The following is a 16200-nucleotide window of genomic DNA, read 5'->3' as shown; positions in this document are numbered from 1 at the left end:
CCTCTAAGGAGGTGCAGCTGGGAGTGTGCCTTTTTAGCAAGGTCCATGATGTGAGGAGAGAAGGAGAGAATGGAGTTGAAGATGACTTCAAGGTTTTTTGCCTTCGAGGAGGGCGAGGGTAGAGGGCAGAAAGATTGTGAGAGGGAAAGTGGGAGTAGGGCTCCCATTGAGCAGAATCTCAGTCTTGCTGGCATTGAGACAGAGATTGTTGGAGGTGCACCATTCCTGAATCATGGATATACAGTCATGAAAGAGCGAGGAGGGAGAGGAGGATGAGGGAAGGCTGAAAGAAAACTGTGTGTTATCCACATCAGAATGTTAGAAGAGAAAGTGAAAATCAGGTGGGCCAAAGGGGCCAAGTAGACATCAAAATGCCAGGGCAAGATGATAGAGGCCCGGGGGACACCGGACGTGGAGAGAGATGGTTAGTAGAAAGTAACCAAGTTGAACCTGGGAGGGTCAGTAGAAGCGGAAGGAGGTCAGCCAAGCAAAGTCTGATCCACGATGCCCAGGTTCTCGGATGGTGTGATTGACCTTATCAAAGGCAGAGGAAAGGTCGTAGGTGGATGAGAACAGCAGGAGTGCAGGAGTCAAGGTTAGATAGCAGAGCTGCATAAGTGTTCAGAAGAGCAGTTTCTGTGGCCTGTGGCTGCTCTGAAGCCAGATTCATGATCATGGAAACAGCCCACAGATTCAGTGTGGAGGGTTAGCTGGAAGATGGACAGCTTTTCTAGGAGTTTGCCCAGGAAAGGAAAGATGGAGATCGGGCGATAATTTGCCAAACAGGAAGGATCGGCAGAAGTTTTTTTTAGAAAGGGGTGCACAAGGGAGTGCTTGAGGAGAGATGGGAAAGATCCAGTGGCAAAAGAGGGATTAAATAAATCGCCCAAGGCTGAAGCAAGAGAAGCAATGTGGTCCTTGATAGTTCTGGAAGTGCAGGGGAGCACCTGTATGGAAGACACTTTCATAGATCGGACTTGTCTGGAAACATCATCAGTTGTTATCAGAGAGATGAAGGAAAGCAGGAGAAGAGGGAGAGTGATGGCTAAATGGGGCCTGAGAGCAGTAGAGGGAGAAAGAGAGGAAGAGGAAAGTGAGGACAGGATTCCTGAGGTTTTAGTGGTGAAATGTGAAGCCAGATTCTAGCAGAGGGCCTGGGAGGGAATATGAGAGGTGGAGACTGCTGCTGTACGATTGGCCAGCTCCTTGCATATTTTAAAGTTTGACTGTGCTGTTAGAGGCCGCATAGACGCAGGCTTTAATATGGACACTCTTCTTGGTGAAGACAGAGAGTTTTTATTGCCTTTGGAGCAGGCCACAGGCCAGTTTGGCAGATGATGCACCCAATGCCCTCCACTTCTCCTAAGCTACCATGCACTTGCGTTTCAGGGTGTTCAAGTTGGAGTCATACCAATAGTTGCACTTGGAGGTCGGTTTCAGACGCATCCTAATGACTGGGGCAAGGACGTCCACAGACGTAGGTTGGAGAGGGCTGAGTCAGTGTGGGAGTCAGCTGCAGGAGTGAGCAGAGCAGAGAAAGTGGAGGAACAGGTGGCCACTGACACTCGCCTCATGGGCCGAATGACAGAGAAGGAAGTGGCAGTGGCAGTGCAGGGGTGGGTTTTGCCTGGGGGCAGGAAGCTTCATGTGGGAGGAGAACAGAAAGTCATCAGTCGACAAGAGAGGAGTAGTGAGAGGGTTAGAGAGGGGGATGTCTGCAGATATGAGAACATCCAAGGTGTGTCTGGCAGATTGTGTCAGACCAGAGGGTAGAATGGCAAGAGAGAGAGAGAGACAGTCACAAAGGCTGTGGAAGAGTACCAAGGGGGGGTCAGAGGCATCCAGGTTGATGTTGAGATCTCCAAGGAGGAGAAGTTGAGAGTAAGAGACAAGAAGAGAAGAGATGAGGTCCCCCCATTCTGAGAGGAAGAGTGTGATCTGGCCAGGTGGCTTGTAGATGGCAGGTATGGTTGGAGAGAGAAGTGAGGTGGAGAGAGCATTCGTGGAACCATGGACCCCTGTGCTGATTTTACTGCAAGTTTAATTGTAGTGTTCTGCTACCTGGTCACGGGTTTCTGCGCGGCAATGCTCAAGATGGTCATGTGCGGTAGAAAAGGTAAAAAAGAGGGATTGGGAACACTATTTCAATAGGCGCTGGACTTCAAGTGTTCATATAGAGTTACAGTAATGCTTATAGCATAGTTGTCTAAAGTACTGTTTTTATTAGGTTGCTAGAGTTTTGAATGCACACATAGTGCATAGTGCATCCAATGGTGATGCTCACATAGTTCAAAGCCGGTTGTTAGAGTTTTGAACCAGCACCAAATGATGCTCAATCATCATGGGAACGCTGTGTCCAATGATATGTAGCCACATATTGAGCTCATTGGCCAATAGCGAGCCATATTACCTTTATACTGAGAAACCTTAATGGTGCCCGGAATCAAAAGTACTCCGAGACCGGTCGACCATTATTCCGGCGTCCCCGCTGACCTGTATAGGTAAGCACAATACTAGTGCTCTAGTCACCCAACCCTCCCAGAGCTCCTTTCTGTCGGCTACATGCTTTACCCCACCTTTCACCCTTATGTTTCCCCCGCACCCATGCACCAACCCAACAGCCTGCACTATCACGGCACAACATGCATGCTCAGCTATATTCCACTTTGTCTTAAATGTACACACGCCATGCCGAACACAGATGCACCACAGTGGTGGCACCTTCTGCACCTAAGGACCCGGTGGCATTGCACATGCAGATAATTGATTTTTATAATGTTCATCACCTTCCTACATCATGGACGCCACTTTGTTCGTGTCATTGCTACCCCCACAGTAATCACTCTTTCACAACTTCCATAAAGCATTCCTGCTGCCACTCGCTCTCATCTCTGCACACACATTGCCCTTCAGTCTGCACATTGTAGGTACATTCTTATATACCTGTGATATATGTTTGCGCTTGGCGTCCCCAAACCAGACCAATTGCCTCCAATGCTCAAGTGCCTCACCCCAGTGCCATCTACTAGAAATGGCTTGTGTTCCATCATGTTACTTAATTCCAGCCGCTTCAGCATGTATTGCGTGGAAGCTGTTGTGGTTTTACCCTTCATTACCCACCCGGGCACTGGGCCCAGATAGTACAAGTCTGGCATTTGAACTGCTTGCATTCACTGCCACGTAGTGGCCTAGGATAGACTTCTTGAGGGCTCCTACATAGGCTTATGTGCCCATACCCGCGTTGGCCTTAACCCAACTCCTGGCTCTAAAGTGCACCATACAGGATGATTTGCCACATTAACACCCCCGCCTGTGACCCCATTTTCACTTAACACAATGCTTCCGTATCTATGGTCTAAACCCCTTACACTTCACCCATCACCCACCCCTAACACATCTGGGATTCTCAGCCACAATTCAAGTAATTGTCTGTTTCTTAGCACAGTTGCTATCCAGCATCCTTATACAAGGAATCTTACCTGTCTTTTACTATCTCCACGGTAAGAAACCCATCCCAATATCTGACAATGCTTCCATACGTAGCCTTACCCTATCTAACCTCTCTCCTCTTCCCTCTTTCGCCCCTTGGTATACATCTTGCCCTCTCCAACTGGCCTGCTATTATGTCAATTATTGACGTTGTGTAGCAATGAACCTGTACGTGTATGTCACCACTTACCCACTGTGTCACTAAACACACCAATGGAACATGTAATGGAATATGTAAAGCAATTATTGGCTTTGTAATCAATCACATCATCACGCATGGCACCACGCCACCCACCACAACACCAATTTGTGAACGTTACCATGGCACCACTACACAGTCTTGATAAAGACCTTTTGGTTGAAACACGTGTTGGCTCTGTGCTATGTGAGTATCACTTGGTGCTCATTCAAAACTCTAAAAACCAGCTTTGTACTATGTGAGCATCACCATTGGTGCTCATTCAAAACTCTAGCAACCTAATAAAAATAGTACTTCAGACAACGGCTCTGTGCTATGTGAGCATCACTTGGTGCTCATTCAAAACTCTAGGAACCTAATAGCACTTCAGACAACTAACAAGCAGTATGAAATATTTTTCTTTTGTGACTATGCTATACGCATTACTGTAAATCAATATGAACACTTGAACTCCAGCGCCTATTTCAATACGGGTCCCAATCCCTTTTTTTATTGTTAGAGAGAGGCCAGGAGAAATAGAGAGCCTACAGACCAGGCTGTGGAGGATGTGTCCCTATTAATGTGCTCCCGAAAGATCTGTGTGCGAACTGAGGCCTTCTTGGGGGTCCCAGCACCTTTCCAATTCCCACGCAGAGTCACTAGCAGGGGCGTTGCTAGGGGGGGGCTAAGGGGGCTATAGCCCCTGATCTTTTGGTTGTAGCCCCGGATAGAATCTCAGGAGCTACAGCCAAAAGACTAGCTAGCCCCCAGTCCCAACAGTTCCGATATCAGCTTAGCCCCGGGTCTTTTCCAGACCTAGCAACTCCCCTGGTCACTAGGGAACATTCAGTCACTCCCTGGCCTAGTGGAAAATATTTCTCTCTAATGCCCGCACTGATAATGGCCTCATAACTGAGACCAGCTCCAGTTTGGGTCTATCCATACTGGCTGGATTTCCCTTCCTATGAGTCACGTCCCGACACAGAAAGTATTCTTTAGGTGTTGAGGATGCTGGTTCTCCAGTTTTGGGCCCTGAAAAGCCATGAGGCTGGGATTTGCCATCTGATTTTTTAGGCTATGCGTGGCAGAAGGGTTAGACCCTGTCCTTCCCCTCCTTTTGTTTATTTTTATCAGCTGCCTTTCATAAATCTTTGGGGGATGCTCACCTGAGCCCTTTTCTTAATGCGAGTACTCACGTTTAATTTTATTTTATTTTATTGGACATTTGTAAGGTCCCTATACACATGTGTTTCCAGGTGCCACAAGACAAGATGGGGGTGGGAGGACATGGTAATCATGAGAATACAACAACAAAGACCAAAGAAATCGTTATATTCGCCTTTTGACAATCCAACCATGCAAGTGGATGACAAGGTCATAAGTGCAAGGGGGTGTGGGAAGAGGAAGAGTGAAAGAGTGGCGTACCCCCACAGGTGAGGTGGAGGCAAGTGCTGGTCAGGCCATGGTGGCAAGTGCCAGTCAGAAGTAGGAGGGGGAGAGTGCAGTGGATACAAGGACTGAATTAAGATAGTCCCGGAAAGCGCACCAAAGGGGAAGTGCTGGAAAAGGATGCTGGGAGGGACTTGTGTGGGATGGTCTGGTCCCTGTATGACTCTGAAGGGACCAGGCCCCAGTTGCAGCGGCAGGTGGAGAGTTTAGCAAGGGAGGGGGAGAGGGAAGGAGGAGGAGAAAAGGACGGTCTTAAGAAGTTTACAGAACTTGAAAGATTCAGCTCAAGTCCGAGGGGAGTAGGAAGGCTCTTTGCAGAGGGAGGCACCATCTGAGGAGAGGGATCTACCTCCCACTCTCTGCTTGGAGAAAAGTTTGAAGACCGAAGGATTCTGGCTGGGTGGTATTTCAGGAGGGAAACCTGGATGTAGAGAGGTCCCAGGCCCCAGACAGCCTTGCAGATGATGCAAAGGTTTTGATTTTGATCCTTGCAGTCACTGGGAGCCATTGGAGAGATTTTAGGGCTGGAGTGATGTGGTCCCTGGGCTTGAGGCCAAGGATAAGACTTTCAGTCCTATTGTGGATTAGTTGTAGGGGGGAAATTGAGGAAAGAGAAGGTTGAGGAAGAGGCTATTGCAGTAGTCATTCCAAGAAAGAACAAGGGCTCTGGAGACATTGAGCTTCTGGGGGAAGGTGAGGAGAGGTAGATTGCCCATGAGGAGATGAAGCTGAACATTGTACATCCTGGCAAGGTCTGTGATATGTGGAGAGAAGGAGAGAGAGGAGTCACAGATGATCCAAAGGTTTTTTGCCTTCCAAGTGAGTGAGGTCAAATACCTGTCGGCCGCCATGACAAGGTCCCTGTGCTCTGTGATATTCTTGTCCAGTAAATTCTGGTGTAATTCAGCTGCACAATTATTTATGATATGCTCTTATGTAATCAAACTACACATTCCTTAAAAACCATCAACTTTGTTGCTGGTCAGTGGCCCACTTAGATACTTCAGGGCAGGTGGGTAAATGAGTCATAATCATGACTTCCACTTTTGATGAGTTATATATAACTTCTTAGGTATTTCTCTGGGGTCCTGTAGAAGTTCTTGAGGATGATGGCATTTGTTTTGGAATGAATGGGCCTTCCTTCAGTAGCTAACAGAATGATGATATCAGTCAATCAATCAATCAATCAATGTTTATTCGGATTCAAAATCCATCAAACACAAAAGAAACATGACAATGCATCAATAAAAAAAGTAAAATCCCTTCCCTTGCAGTTCAACATGAATACAACACAGTATATTGCATATAAAAAAATCCATTACTAAAAACATGGAATAGGGTACATCAGGGCATTCACATCCACAGCTGTCTAAATAGCAAGGTGCTAAATTAGTCAAAGACCATAATTCTATGGAAAAATAGAGACGCAGTACAAAATATCAAGATACATCATTCACCGAACAGCCTTTTCCTCATGTACATAGCTCTTTTAAAAAAAAGAAAGTAATGCCCACACAGTTAAAACAGAGTCTGCACTCAAAAGAAACAGGATAGCAAGCCTATAAAGGTGAACATTAGCCTCCCTTAAAACTGGCACTAAAGTTAATCGTCGGATCCCACTATAACCGGGGCAAAACAGTAGCAAATGTTCCAAGTCCTCTTTTATGTAGCCACACACTGGACAAGCAGCTGAATCTGGTTAGCCACTCCATTTAACTGTGTTGCCCCTTAGAAGAAGCCAATCAAACCTTGCTTGTGTGATTAGTCAGCGATCATTCCTAGTTGTGCCCCATATAAGATAGGGCTGTATCTCCTTTGCCCGACTGATCACTGCATTCTCTTTATCTGCATTAGTTCCATGCTCTAGAAATATTCTTTTCATTGTGGGAATTTCCCTCAAAATGCTTTTATAACTTCTCATCTATATTTTAGTCAAAAGTGCAACTGGTGGAGAAAGAGCCCTTATGTTACCCTCAACCAATGTTTTGTTTCGATGTGGTCAAGCCACGGCATTCTCTTCCAACCAGCTTTAGACATTATAGACCTAATTATAAAGTGGCCGAGTGATTCCTGTTCATTTGCCCACATTCTGACCCAGAAGATTATAGGGGCCAACGGCCACTGGTCCTCCCAAAATTCCATGCCCAGTTCTATATGAATAGAGGTACAGGGAGAGGAACTCGGGATCCCCAGTAGCCGCCTAAAAAACATGTTCTCCTTCACTTGTAACTCCTGTGCTTTTTGGAAACCCCATAATGGAGTGCCATACAGAGTAACAGCCTTTGTTTGTGTCGAATACATTTTGACTACAGTATCTAGCGGTTGGGACTTGAAAGGTGACAAAAGATGGGATATTCACCCTATTTTTTGGGTTTGTTTAACTGATTGTTTTTTTTTTTTAAATGTGCCAACCCCATAAGAGATTCAGGGAATCTAATCCCAAAATAATCAAAATCCTTCACCCTTAGGATTATTTCGCCATTACCTAACATAGGCCGCATTTTCGCTGACCGCTTTCTGCCTACAAAGGCCATTAAAGCCGATTTCTTGGTGTTAATCTTAAGCCCCAAGTTTCCCATAAAGGTTGCATACGCATTAATAAGAATCTGTAGTTCTCTAGGAGTCCTGGCTAGCAACAACGTATCATCCGCATATGCCAGCACAGGAAAAGCTCTGCCCCCCAAAACCAAATAGTCAGCCATTGTAGCAATCAGATCCTTTAGAAGCCAGTTAATATACAAACAGAAACAAATGGGTGCCAAAACGCAACCCTGCCGGACAGCACACCCCACCTTAAAACAGCCTGTGCTGTGTCCCCCCGGGCCACTGCAAACACAAGCCTCATTGTTTCTGTGTATTTCCACCAAAACCTCAGGATATCACCCAGGCAACCCATCGACCCTAGCACGGACCATCATTTTGTTCAATCTACTTTATCAAAGGCCGTACTCAGGTCCATGAATGCAAGATATACCCCCTCACCCTTGCAGAACACAGAGTTAGCCAACAATAGATACAGATTAAGACTCTGCTCCATGGTGCCCACCCCGTGGAGAAAACCAAACTGTATATCGGATACAACCTACTCCACCGAGATCCAAGCCTCCATTAGCCCCAGCAGAACCCTTCCAAATATCTTAAAATATGTTTCCAACAGCAAAATTGTTCTATATGAAATCAGGCTCGCTGGATCCCCCTTCTTAAATATGGGAAAGATAATGGCCTTTTTCCATGAGGGGGGATAACAACCTGTCTCCATAAAGGCGTTAAACACTACAGTTAGTAGTTGGGCCCACAAATCCAACTGATCCTGAAATAGGTCAGAACGAATTACATCGGGACCCGGCGCAAGTTTACGTGCTTGCTGGCTGATTGCTCTGGACACATCCTCCAAATTAAACTTCTAATATGATATCAGTACACTGTGTCAATATGTAGCTCATCCAAACTGCACCCCACAATCATTCTTCCACCTTCTGAAGCTGGAAGACTAACCCCAGTGCTTTAAACAAATCAGAGATGTTGCTCCCCACCTCATATGACTTGACTTAGTCTTTGCAGATGTGGCGCCTAGGCTTTCTTTGGATGTCAGCAAGTGCAACTCTTCCTCACCCTCACAAGTTAGGTTGTGGGTCTCCCTTTTCTCCTGAAGCTCTCACTTGCACAGCTCCAGCATTGCCCAAACATCTGTTGCTATTCTTGCAGCCAGACCTGTCAGTGTAGACCACACTGGGGCCTGGCTGAAACTTGGAACACAACAGAAACCTGGCATCTAGCTGAATCTATACATTTGTAGGAAACCACACCATCCTCTCTGTGTGTAGAATGGTGGCCACTGCCATCACTATCGCTATCCCCATATGCTACCATGCCCCACTATAATGGGTACTTGTGGTGCAGGTTCATGGTCACTACTCACCCCCTGAGTCAGCTTCACCACCCTTGCTTTCCCAAAAACATCATATGATATGATATGATATTTTATTTACATCGCGCTCGTACACAAGTGTTTCATGGAGAATTTTCAGCATTTTGGGTTTTCTAACATTATTGCCATGGAGATGTCCCCTTCCCTGACATAGATCACAAAGACTTGGGACCTTCAGGCCGTTCCCTGAATCCATGTTGAGTTCCATTGGGCATAAATCATAGATACCTGCCACTGTTTCGTGCCCTGCCTGCACAGAATTGTATTTTGGCTGACTAGGCTGTAGGGACAGTGTGCATGAGATCCCCCCACTGGCCAGCGGTGCAACTAAATGCTCTGAAGGAGTGCAGGGAGTAGAGAATAAAACCCCTTTCACCCCCACACTACTACTAATAAGGTACAACCGAAGAGGCATGCCTCCTTCTCCTCTTCAGGTTACACAGTCAGGGAGCAGGCTAGGAATGTCAGTGGGTCAGGGGGTGATCTGCTCCAGTAGCAAACCGACAATAGTACTGTGGTACCAAAACAAAAACAAATCCAACCAAGGAACTCTAAATATTGGATTTTTAATGAAACTAACAAAAATCATGAACTATTAAAAACACGAATGACCTTCCCTGGTAAGGGAAAACTAAAAGAAAGCACACATTAGCATAAATGGGCACTCTGGGTGTATAGATAATGGTTCTCAGGCAATGATTCCATCAGAAATTGTACAAGTTAAGTTACTTAATATATCTTAAAGAAGGTTGGGAAGGGACATACAAGTCACTCTGTCCCATTAATGTGGGCAAAGGGGACAAAGCCACTTCAAATGCCTTCAGTCCCTGGTCTGCTCAGCAACGTCGAGCTGGACTTCTGGGTGCTTTATTGCAGTTGCGCTGATGTTATGATGGTCAAGTCATGCTTCCCAGTGGCGAGTCAGCATTGCTATGGTTCAAATGGAGGGATCCCATTGTATCGAGTTGTGTTCGAGATTGGCCAAGTTGATGGTAAAGTGGATCGATTTGGTGGCTGTGTCAGCGATGAGACGATGCTTCCACTGGAGAGTCAACAGTTAAAATGATGCAAGTTGGTTGCTTCCGCTGAGCAATGTCAGTGGTCGAACCTTGTTGGGATGATCATCTTCAATGTGACAAGTCGACGTCAAGAGGACTTGAAAAGCCGGTAAACTGAACAAAGTTCTTAGAGTGCCAAAGGCAGTACATTAAGTCCTAAAGTAGCTGAACTCGAGCATGGTAGATTTGGCTTTAAAAGTGTCTCAGTGCCTATCCCATGCATACGCAAATGCCAAAACAGTTAGCTTTTCCAGTGCATGTTTGCAATTTGGCCCACAGACTGCAAAAACGTTGGGGGTGCGGAGAGAATTCATTTTTTTTGGTAAAACGTTTTTAAGTAGCAGGCACACTTGTGTTTCATCATGTGAATGGAAGGTGATATGCTAGCTCAGAGCAGGTCCATTAGTGGCCTTATGCATGTTCTAAAGAGGAGAGGCGAGATGAGGACTTTCTGTGGGACTCTATAGCGGACACAGACATGTGTGAAAAGATAAATCTCCACCTTGGCTCTCTCAAGGTGATTGGTCAAATAGTCTTGCAGCCAATCCAGGGACTGTTGAGACAGGGCGGCCACCTATACCGTTCCTTATAAGAGAGGTCGCCAGCTTCACTGTGTTGCAGTGCACCACCGAGTTACATTTTTTAATAGAACCTTCTGGACACCTGTGAGGATGTATGAATTGAACATGTGTGATTCGAGTCTGTGCTGGTGGAGTAGGCATAATGATGAGACGTTGGAACACATGATTTGGGATTGTATCACGGTGAGAACATTCTGGAGTGAGGTGTGCACATTGTCCAACCAGGGTGTTGAGATTGGATGTTGCATTTGATTTTGAAACCATGATACTTGGGCATGACATTCTCAGAGACGAGTTATCCAACCTAAAGAGGAGGTGGATGTTCAGAGCTGCTGCGATGGCAAAAAAAGGTTTATTCTGGGAGGTTGAAAATCTGATAGACATCGGAAAACTGGATTAATGAACTCTGAAATGTATCTCTGATTGAAAAGATACTGTTTTCTCAGATACATAAGTTTCATATGTATGAGAAGATTTGGGATGGATTCAGTGAATTAGACCTGCACGCTATATGGTCATGTTTTAATAGTGTATTTAGAGGTTTGTAGTTATTATGATGATGTTCCTTTTTTTGTATTGTTTACTGTAAATGTTTGTAAATATATAATTTTAAAAGAAAGCAAGTTGAGAGGGACATCCATGAATAGGAAGCTTGTATCTGCAATGGTCTTGCAATAGCCCTGATGATGTTTGGTTACATCGTGTCCCAGGATGTTCGAGACCCAGGCAAGGCCCATGGTGGGGAAGTAGGTATCCATCACAAGGGGTTCTCCATGTTTTTATAGTAAATTAACCATTGTTCTCTCAAGTATGGTGGAGTTGAATAACCTGTTTGTCCATTAATGATTTCATATTCAATAGATATGCATACAATACAACAGATAATAGATTTTTGCTGTCCACTAACAGTGACTCCGGGAAATGTCTTTTCTAGCACAGGGGTTACAGAATTTCGGTCACTTAATACTTTGGTATCGATTTCAGGGAAACGCGTGTGTGTGTGTGTGTCCGTTTTTGCCCCACTGCTAATACATCAGAAAAACCACTTGCACGATGCAAAGTGTGTGTAATGAAGCCTCTGGTGTGTTACACGGGTGGTATTTATGGCATGCCTGCGCTTCACACATTGACCTTTTTGCACACCACATGTCCCTCGTTGCAAGCATAAGTTGGTGAGGTTTGTGATATGGGCCGCCGTGATGTCATTGGTAAATTTCCACGTGAAGACATTGAGCTGGAAGTATTCTTGATGGGGCCACCATATGGAGAGGCTACAACGTTTATTTTGCAAGTCATGCAAACGGCTACAAGTAAACACATTGTACAAATTATGTATGTATAACTATTTATTTATAATATACATACAGTTATTCATATTTTTTCATATTAGAAAATCTAATTCATGCTGTAGAGCAAACAGAAGAAAACACACCCACGCAGTGCTGAGCATGCAACAACAAAATAGCACAGATACAAACAATTCTGCTGATTAATAATTGGGGATGCTATTTTATACCCCAACCCACAACACAAACAAGCACACAGCGGCCCCATATAAAGACCTCAGCCACTCTGTTCAGTTTCTTCTTTCTGGTTTAGATTGTGTAATTGAATGTGTTGTGTTGGAACTGAAAGTCCGAGATCTGAAAGAAGCAGATTAGGTGTTATTACCTCCGTGCGGAGATTTGACTTGAGCTGAAATCCCTGGATTGCAATCTGACGTCAGCCCTCTCAGAGCGACATGCAGCGTTTCAGGAGAGAAACTATCTGGCGGGGGTCGGCGCACGGGGATGGAGCTAGGAGCGGGAGTTCACCCTGCAGATGGCTTTCAGGGTGTTCCCCGCTAAAGAGCAGCGCTCCCAATGGCAGCTGCAATGGCCTCCGACATGGTAAGTGCTCCCGTTGGAATGTCCAGCTCAGGTACTATTTTTCTGCCAATGATTTGCCTTTAGAATCCCGTGCCTCTGTTGCATAACTGAATTGGTAGAGTTTAGAAACTGCCTTGTAGTGGCATTGTCCTATGTAGTTGTTAGGTGTTAACCGAAAAGAACGTGCAATTTAAACACCTCCTATTTAAATAAAATATTCCCTAAAAAGAAGTTGGAATCGCATGGGATCAGAGACGTTTGTGGGTGGAGGCACCTGCTGCCCAACTTGGGGGTCTGTGGGGTGTCACTGCTTGGCGGGGGTCGGCACTTCATGGTGTGTGGCCAAGTCACGCGGCCAGAAAACATTTTGCGTTTTCTATTTCTTTGTCTCGTTTACATCATCATTTAGATACAAAGAACATATGCTTTGTGGTACGTGCCTGCACGTACATTTGAGACACATAAAGCAAGTATTGGCAATAGCAACAGTTTGGGCTTTTGTGTAGGCAAGTGAAAAGTACTTGCCAAGCACTGCACACTGCTATTAACTAGCCATTGATGGTAGCAGGCGCCAAATGGTGCGAGTACCTGGGTATCTAATAGCAGCGCCTGGTAACAGTGTAATACTTATACACACGCCAAAGATGTTTATTTATTTATTTATTTATTTATTTGCATTTGTTAAGCGCACTTGCAGCCCATGAGGCATCGAGGCGCTGTTACAGAGGAAACACAGATTTAAGATTACATTCGGAGGCTCTTAGTTACAAGTTAGCAGGCATAAAGGCAGAAACAGGTTAAAGTCACACAAAGAGTCTGGTTTTGATAGCCTTACGAAAGGCAAGGTGGGACTCAATGAGTCTGAGGTGAGGTGGCAGGGCGTTCCAGTGCGTGGCTGCAAGGGTGGGGAAGCTGGAGCCACCAGCACGCACTTTCCGAGAGGTAGGCCTGACAATGGTGTTGGCGTAGAAAGATCTAAGCGGTCTTGTGGCGGAGTGCCTGGTGATTCTGTTCGTCAGGTAGGGGGGGGCAAGCTCGTGAATGTATTTGTGGGTAATGGCAAGAGTTTTAAAGACAATTCTTTCTTTAACAGGGAGCCAATGCACTTGCCTTCTGATTTCGGAGATGTGGTCTCTCCTTGCGGTGCCGGTGGCTGCCCTTAGAGCATTGTTCTGGGCTAGCTGAAGTTTGGCAATGTTTTTGTTGGAGGTCCCGACGAGACCGTAGCGGGACCGTAGGCGCGCATTCCTACTGTTGTGCAGCGGAGGGCATGCAGATAAAGCGTGAAACAAGGGGGCATAGGGGATGTTGGCCTTACCTTGACCTGGACTGGCAGAGTTTTTGTGCGCCATCTGCGGCCTCGAGCAGCGGAGAGCTGCAGAGAGCGGCGTTGGCCTTGTCCTCTGGCCTTCGCCTCGATGCGGCTTCGCCTGCCAATGCTTGTTTTTAACAGGACTTCAGTGAAGGACACGCATAGTGCTTATAAATCAAGTGGCTGAAGGCAGACTTGGTTGACAACTCAAATTAAGTCATTAACTTTCAAAAGACTTTTGGAAAAACACTGGTAAGCACTTTGAGAGCAAAGTTTGGTGATAAGGCTTGGTTAAAGCAAGCTGAACAAGTGGTGATTTGGGTGGTGAGGGGCAGAAACTGGGAAGGAATGGTCATAGGGATTAGCATAGCCATAGGTAGTCAATGGGTGGGAAAAAAAGCCATACATCACCTTCAACCTTTGTGTTCCTTCTCAAATGCCATTTCTCCCAATCACACTCTAATGCAATAGAGTGAATTTTCATTTTTGTGCTAAAATCCTCCCACCTTAGACCCAGCTCTTTTGCTGGATTTAGGACTTTTTAATATTAACTCCTGATTGAGTGGGACATTTTTCTCACTCTCTCCTGTGTTTTACCTGATTTGGAATTGTTTGTTTCACTGTTTTTGGAGTCTGACAAACTCCATAGGCATATGCTTTTTTAGGGTGACACCCAGCACCTTCAGTGCAGTGTCACTGAGAAATCCTTTAGATTTCTCATAAGATTTAAATACCTTTTTTTGTGTGAACTACAGTTCCCAAGAATAGTAAAGTGAAATTGACTTTACTTACCTTTACTCTTTCTAGGTCCAGCACACACCATCTCATGTGGAGTTCTGGGGGGTTAGCTAGGAGCCCCTTATCCTACATTCTCATGTAACATTTTTATGTTACCCTCACTACTTTAAATGGCTGGTGGCAGTGGTTAAATGTTTCCTACCACTGTGCTTTTCTACCGCAGGCTGAACCCTCAGCTGCAGTGCATTATGTCAAAATGGCCCCTGTCTTTTTTCACCATTTTCTTTTTGTGAGGTCTTTGTTGGGTTTTACTCTGTGCATTGAGACAGGTTTGAGCCCTTTGTTTGTCTTGCCTTTGGCAGGCCCTTAAGCCTGCCCCTAGCTCCTGTGTGACTGGAAGGACAGGATGTGAGGGAGGGTCCCAAAACTCCCCTGTCCTTTGTGTCTAGGAATGCCTGAATGCAACTAGTCCTGATTGGCTGGCTGTCCTTCCAGGAGAGCCACCCTGCTGTATGATTGACAGCCTAGTATGTGCATGAACTGGAGAAACCTGCTTAAAAGGCAAGGGTTTTGGGACTACAGGCAGTGTCGACCATTGTTAGAAACACCTTATAAAGAAACCATGAACAAAGCTTGCTGAAACCTTCTGGAACTTTGAATTTTCCGGTGAATCCCTGCTGCTGTGCTGAACTCCTTTTTCTCCTTGACATAGAAGCTCTGAATGGAACAACTTCGCCCCTTGGGTTAGTGGGACCAACTAACCCCGGGACAAACTCCACTGGACCACCAACCCTGACTGGCTGTGCTTCTTCGTTGCTGTGAGAGCTTAATGCCTGGGGTCGAGTGTCCGTAGTCGAGTGCAACATCTGCCATGGAACGAATCTGGCTAGAAGCTCCAGGAGACTCCTAAGGACCATCCAGAAGCAGGACCTCCAGATCCAGAGTCCCCTCCCCAGACTGCAGGACCAAGGGAGCAAAGAGAGCCCAACCGGTATCCGAGATCTGCAACGGTGCTGTTTGCTAAGTGCTGAAACCGCAAAGTGCCGCTGAACCGAATAGAGCCCATAGCTGCCGACGACCTCCCAAGTACCGCCACAAGAGCCCTCCAGACGTCCCCACAAATGAGGCTCAGAAACAAGGGTCTGCACCGCTATATCAAGACAGAATCCAGCTGTGCCACACTTCTTCAAACCATAGGTACTGTTTAGGCTTGGGGTACTTACCTTATTGCCTTTAGCTGCGCTCTTCTCATTTGGGAATTGCATTGGATCACCTTTTCGAGTTGATTTCAACTCTCTTCCCACAGGATTAACAGCTTGTGACCCTACACGTGTCGCTCTAACTGTGTGCAAGACTTTGATCTAAGAATGTGATCAGATCCATAGACTGTATACCAAATGACCTTGGCTGTCCTGGCTCCCTGAGGACTATTTTAGTCCATTGACTTTGATACTGTTTGTCCCTCATGGGTGGTAGCTTGTTGGATACTTTTACTGCTGGGAAAGGCTGCTGTAGATTTCATTCGAAGATTTTGTTGTCCTCGCATTTACTGAGAAACTGGCTAACCTTTTGCCCTTCTGTAACCTTTCCTTTCTGCAA

The 16200-nt window shown here is 45.8% G+C and overlaps 1 protein-coding gene across 2 annotated transcripts in view; it reads left to right on the top strand.

Moving 5' to 3' along the window:
- LACTBL1 (lactamase beta like 1) overlaps positions 1-16200 on the top strand; it is a 398761-nt gene that overhangs the window by 132178 nt on the left and 250383 nt on the right. Inside the window, exon 1 of one of the 2 annotated variants that reach the window (XM_069610863.1) lies at positions 12422-12572. The exons of the other annotated variant lie outside the window; for it this stretch is intronic. Within the exon in view, the coding sequence (XP_069466964.1) occupies positions 12546-12572 (27 nt within the window). The 5' untranslated portion in view covers positions 12422-12545. Of the gene's footprint in view, positions 1-12421; positions 12573-16200 lie in introns of those variants that run through there. 2 annotated transcript variants of the gene reach the window in all.

This window comes from Ambystoma mexicanum, chromosome 8 (genome assembly GCF_040938575.1).
Source record: "Ambystoma mexicanum isolate Mex_15411 chromosome 8, UKY_AmexF1_1, whole genome shotgun sequence".
NCBI lineage: Eukaryota > Metazoa > Chordata > Amphibia > Caudata > Ambystomatidae > Ambystoma > Ambystoma mexicanum.
Note: the sequence above shows the minus strand (reverse complement) of the source record. Positions and strands in the feature narration are given on the sequence as shown.